The sequence below is a fragment of the Ochotona princeps genome, chromosome 3 (assembly GCF_030435755.1).
Source record: "Ochotona princeps isolate mOchPri1 chromosome 3, mOchPri1.hap1, whole genome shotgun sequence".
Lineage (NCBI taxonomy): Eukaryota > Metazoa > Chordata > Mammalia > Lagomorpha > Ochotonidae > Ochotona > Ochotona princeps.
The window spans coordinates 26403334-26409121 of record NC_080834.1 but is presented as its reverse complement, the minus strand read 5'-3'; the positions used below and the strand labels follow the sequence as shown (position 1 = coordinate 26409121).

Sequence of the window (5788 nt, the reverse complement as noted above, 5' to 3'; positions counted from 1 at the left end):
CTCCTGTCCTGGGCAGTCTCCCCGCACCCATCCATTGTTCTGTGTCTTGTTCAGTGAGGATCTCATGTCAGCCGCGTCGGCTGTGCACACCCCTAGCCTGCGGGACCCGCAGCGGATGGAACAGCCGGGCAGGCTGCGTGGACACGCCCGCCTCTCACCTTCCAGACTGAGGGCTAGACCCGGGAGGTGTTCACCAAGACTTAAAATATAGAAATATGTGTATTTAAAACAGAGCACTCTTTGATCATTGATTGGGAAGGAGTAAAATCAACAGAACAGGGCTGCAACAGAAATGGCCAAGTCCCCCCCCAAAGCCACCCACGGCCCAGCGTGGGTGGGGCGAGGCCGGGCCGTCCCCCGGCTGGAGCGGCAGGTTCACGTCCGGCATGGGCCCTGCCGCAGGGACTAGAAGTAGGTGAGCTCATCCTGCTCGGCCTTGTTGACCTGGTAGTCAGACAGGGCCAGGGGCCGGTTCTCATGAGGAAGGCTCTTGAACACACGCAGGTGCACGAAGCTGCCGTCGCCCACATGCACCTGCGGAGACGGGCCATTAGCCACCTGCACTGCCCTCCCTGCACGTGCAGGCCCAGGTCCCCCAAGCACTGCGGGCTGGACAGGCCCAGTACCCCCAACACCCGCACTGCTGTGGGCTGGCCCCCTCTGACCCTCCCACGGTCACTCCTTCCAGCCCCCCAGCCAGGGCCCCAATGCACCTTGATGAAGTAGTTGGTCCCTGCGACCACCTGGCTCTTGAAGGACACGGCCTTGAACTCGCTGTACCTGTGGTTCTCCTTCTCCTCCAGCTGGGACTTCACCTGGGCGGGCAGGAGGAGGGGGTCAGCGGATGGACAGCAGGGCAGGCCGTGTGGACACGCCCACCACTCCCCCTCCAGGCCACCTGCCTCTCCCCGCTCAGCCCCAGGCACGGGTGGGGCCCTGCAGGTTTTCATCCTAGTAACACCAACTACTCAACAAGCTGTTGCTCACTTAGGGCACACAGCTCACCACAGGCTGGGCTCCTCACATAACAACTGCTCTACATGCAGGATTTAAAAAATATACGACCTCAAACTGCATCTCCCACTTCACTGATGCACCTTAGCTTTGACTTTAATTGAAAAGCAGAATTACAGAGAGGGAGGAGAGACAAAGCTCTTCTGCCCACTGGTTCACTCCCCGAATGGCCACGGGGTGTGGCCCGGCAGAGTGGAGCCTGGAACGCCATCTGGGTCTGTCGTCCTCAGCCTTCTGCCGTCCTCTGCTGCCTCCCAGGGCGCTGGACTGCAGGTGGAGCAGTCAGGCCTCGAACCAGCACTCGTAGAATATCAGTACTGCATGCGGCTGCTCAACTTGCTGTGCCAGGAGGCAGGCCCAGTGCTGACTTCCAGCCGTGCCATCCCCTCCCTGGGTGTGTCCGTTAGGCTGTGGGTAAACTGCAGTGTGAGGCAAAAGCGTGGATGCACCTTCACTGGGCTGGCCTTGCGGTGCTGCGAGTTAAACATCCCATATGGGCCTGGTGCGACAGCCTAGTGGTTAAAGTCCCTGTCTTGCACGCACCAGGATCCCAAATGGCCGCAGGTTCTAATCCCGGCAGCCCCGCTTCCCATCCAGCTCCCTGCTTGTGGCCTGGGAAAGCAGTCGAGGACGGCCCAAAGCCTTGGGACCCTGTACCCGCGTGGGAGACCCAGAAGAGGATCTGGGCTCCTGGCTTTGGATTGGCTCAGCTCCAGCCATTGCGCTCATTTGGGGAGTGAACCATCGAACGGAAGATCTTCCTCTCTGTCTCTCCTCCTCTCTGTATATCTGCCTTTCCAATAAAAACAAATAAATCTTAAAAAAAAATCCCGTATGAACATCCCGCATCCCATATGAGCTCCAGTTCACGTCCCAGCTGCTCTACTTCCAATCCAGCTGCTTGCTCATGTCCTGGGAAAACAACGGGAGATGACCGTGGGTCCCTGCACCCGCGTGGGAGCGCCAGAAGCTGCTGGCTTTGGACTCACTGGCCTGGCTCTGGCTGCTGCAGCTTTTTGGGGAACAGCTCCTGAGAGGAGCAGCCTGCATGGCGACGGCTGGGGAGGGAGCAGGCCCCCCCCATGGCTCCCTTCTCGCCACACAGGGGCCAGCGCCACCTGGGCCTCACCCTCCAAGACCAGCGTGCGGCCGGGAGGCTGGCTGGGGCCTCCCTGCCCATGACAGAACAGGCAGGCGAGTCGGCAAGCCCTGCTGAGAAACCCAAATACAGGTGGCCAGAGAGGGCCTGCGGCCACTGCTGTGCGGGGCAGTCCGACCCAGTGGAGGAGGAGCGAGCTGGGTGGGATTCCTACAAGGTCAGGATTACCAGGAAGCTGCAGGGAGCAGCGCTGGGGGCCAAAGGCTGGGGGACGGGTGGGGTCCAGGGAGCCAGAGGGCTGGGGGCCGACTGCCCGGGGCACCTAGCATGTTCCCAACAAGCGCAGCTCTCCACCGGCTGCTGCCCATTGCCCCCGACTGGCTGGACACTCCATGCCGGGGGAGTGTGGCTGCAGGCGCCACCTGCACAGTGCTGTGGTCCTGGCCCGGCAGATTCCTCATTTCCAAAGGCCCCGGGGCTGACTCACCACCCTGACTGCCGGTCAGCTGAGCCCGAGGTGGGGCCCCAGGGGACACGTGCCAACAGGGTGACGTTGGTGTGACTTGGTGTCTCCCAGGGCCTCTCACCTGCCGGCTCACGGGCCCGCACCGGAGTCCTGACGGCAGGTGTAGAGTCCCAAGCCCTGCCCAAAGGTGGGACATGGAAGTGGGACGTGGAGAGACCCCGGCCGGTGTGCGGGGCAACGCTGCGGCCCTCCGGGCGCACCCTCCACGCAGGCACCCAAGGGCTGGTCCTGTCTACACAGCCTGGGGCTTCCGACCCATAGCCACGCACCGTGCAGTCCAGGGGCCCGCCCGCGGCCGGCGCCCAGGCAAGTGGACGCCAGTGGACCTCACCTGGTCGGCGATGTGCTGGGTCTCGGCCGTGGCGGGCTGCGTGGCGGAAGGCCCTCCACACATCATCCTGGCGGCGCGGCGGGGGCTGCGAGGGAGCGGGCGCTGCGAGGCGAGTGGACACGGCGAGGCGAGTGGACACCGCGAGCAGCGCGGCCTGGGGACGCCGGCGCCCTCCCGCCCTTAAGGCGCGGCGGTCACGTGACGCGCGGGCGCAACCACCGCGCGGGCGGCGGGGGCGGCGGGCAGCGGGCGGCCGGCGGCCGGCGCGGGGTCTCCGGGCGGACAGGGCGGCGGCGCCGCGGCCAGGGCGGGCGCGGGGCTCGGCCAGGCTCTCCGCCGCCACGGCCCTGGCTCCGGGGCCCTGGCGGCGCGTCAGCACGGAGCGTCCCCCCGCCGGCTCCGAGGTGGTGTCGCCCTGCCCCGGGCCAGCAGCGGTCACGTGGACGGACTGGGGGCGTGAGCGCGGCCCTGCCGGGGGCCTGGCCGGAGCGTGGAGGGGCTGCGAGCGATGCTTCAAGGCCAGGCACTTGGCCCCGCTCTGGGGGTTCTGGTCTGGGGGCGCAGGCAGTGGGCACAGCGTGGTGGGTGGGAATGGGCAGGGTCCTGGCCCTGTGCCCGTGCGTGTGGAAGACTACAGTGGACCAAGGGCTGAATGGTGGGGGTGAGATGCGGCAGGTCACAGACCCCGCCTGGGGTTAGCACTCAGTCACAGGGGAAGGGGTGGGGTCTCGCCAAAATCCCCCAACCCCAGGCCTTTCCCAGCCCTGGGGCCCCTGCGGCAGGGTGTGTGGGGGGCAAGCCAGGAAGGGAAGGTGTCAGGTGTGGCTGGGGACAGGACGCTTTGTAGAAGCGCTGACCAAGGAGAGAGTGAGGCTGTCCTGCCGCCTCGTTGGGTGTTGGCGGGTCTGGGCTTGTCTTCCAGAAGCTGCTAGCCCACACTGGAGGTGTGGCCGGGCAGCACCTGTGAAAATAAGCAAAGGCCACTCATGCAGGGACAGGCAAAGGACCTGTGATCCCACGCTGTGCTGTGTAGGCACGGACACAAAGGGTGCTGCCTGTGGCTGGGGGCGTCGTGGCCCTGGCGAGGGCAGAGCTGGGGCTGCTGCATGGCGGAGCTGAAATGTGCAGACTTTCTCCCTGGCTCCTGAGCTGGAGCTGGCAGTGGGCAGTGTGCAACGGGCAGCGGGTGCAAGGCGCAGGCGGGGTGGGTGAGGGGTGGCCTAGGAGGAGGCCGAGAAGGCCCCGCCAGGAGAGGACAGCTTCCTCCTCGGCCAGCAGTCCAGCAGTGACATACGGACCGGCCAGGGTCGCAGGGAGTGTATGACGCTCCAGAAGGTACAGTCCTTGGCCCCCCAGCCCCCACAGCCCCCTATGAAACAACCCCTCGGCTCCCCTGGGGCAGCTTCCCTGGCCCGCTCCCAATAAAGCTATGTAAGCATCCTCAAAAATAACGTTAAAAACAAGGAAAAAGATTTCAGAACGATTTTTATTTGTATTGGAAAGGCAGATATACAGAGAGGAGGAGAGACAGAGAGGAAAGACCTTCTATCCGATGGTTCACTCCCCAAGCAGCTGCAGTGGCTGGAGCTGAGCCGATCCAAAGCCAGGAACCTTCCCTGGGTCTCCCACGTGGGTGCAGGGTCCCAAAGCTTTGGGCCATCCTCCACTGCTTTCCCAGGCCACAGGCCGGGAGCTGGATGGGAAGTGGAGCCCCGGCACCCATATGGGATCCCGGCGAGGACTTTAGCTGCTAAGCTATTGCGCAGGTTCTAATACAGCTTGTTTTAAGCTGAACTCTATTCTGTGTGGATTTCTGGTTCTGAACATGAACTCCAACCTTGCAGCGGGCAGTGTGCAGCGGACAAATGGGCAGCAGGTAGTAGGCAGTGGACAGCAGGCAGTGGGCAGTGTGCAATAGGCAACAGACAGTAGGTAGTGGGTAGTAGGCAGTGGGCAGCAGGAAGTGGTCAGCAGCTGTCCCAGCATGCTCAGCTGTCCTTGGAAGCGCCGGGTGATGTGTGGCCCACAGCTCCCTGGCTGCTTGCTGTCTGCCCCAGCTCCGGGGTGTTTGTGCTGTCCAGCTGCCTTGGGGTTGGCCAGGCTGTGAGGCCTGGGGTTGGCCACAGTGCTGCAGCCCCTCCAGCTGTGCCTGTTGGGGGGGATAGGGGACGGGAGGGGCCTGCAGCAGCCTGTGGGCAGGTGCACATGATGACAGAATTATGTGTGCATTTCCACTGGAGGGGGACACCAAAGTGAATTTTATAGAAAGGATTGATTTATTATTTGAAAGACAGAGAGCTTGACCATCTCCGGCTCACTTCCCCAGTGCTTGCAATGGCTCTCATTAGCAGGGAGCTGGATGGGAAGTGGGAACTTGAAGTGGTGCCCATATGGGATGCCAACACCACAGGGCAGAGGATTGACTTGTTATGCTACCACACAGCCCAAACTTATATTTTTCCTTGTTTTTAATTTTATTTTTGATGATGCCTACATAGTTAATTAGGGTGGGAAGGGTGAAGGGTTAGGGGAAAGTGGGTGAGAACATTGTTTGCATATTTTCTTTTTTCTTCCTGTATCTGGAGAAAGAGGGGAGATAAGGGAGAAGCTGCACCCAGCCTCCCGACCACCTCAGCACCCGGGGATGGGGAGCGGCCACCCGATGTCGTCCCAGGGTCCCCATGTGGAGCATGCTCAGAGGGCTCTGCGCAGGTGCTTTCGATAGTTCTGAAATGCTGTCGACCTCACCGATCCAAGAATGAGGAAATCCTTCCAAGGTCCATTGACTGACACCGTCCAGCCCGGAGTCTCCCTTCAT

The 5788-nt window shown here is 62.4% G+C and overlaps 1 protein-coding gene across 1 annotated transcript; it reads right to left on the bottom strand.

The window, feature by feature from the left end:
- Positions 1–368: 368 nt before the first annotated feature.
- Positions 369–3075, bottom strand: CSTB (cystatin B). The gene is made up of 3 exons (XM_004594087.2): positions 2971–3075; positions 714–815; positions 369–534 (listed from the first exon to the last, which is right to left on the bottom strand). The coding sequence occupies exons 1-3, from the start codon at positions 3034–3036 to the stop codon at positions 406–408; spliced, it is 297 nt and encodes a 98-aa protein (XP_004594144.2). The 5' UTR covers positions 3037–3075; the 3' UTR covers positions 369–405.
- Positions 3076–5788: the final 2713 nt, after the last annotated feature.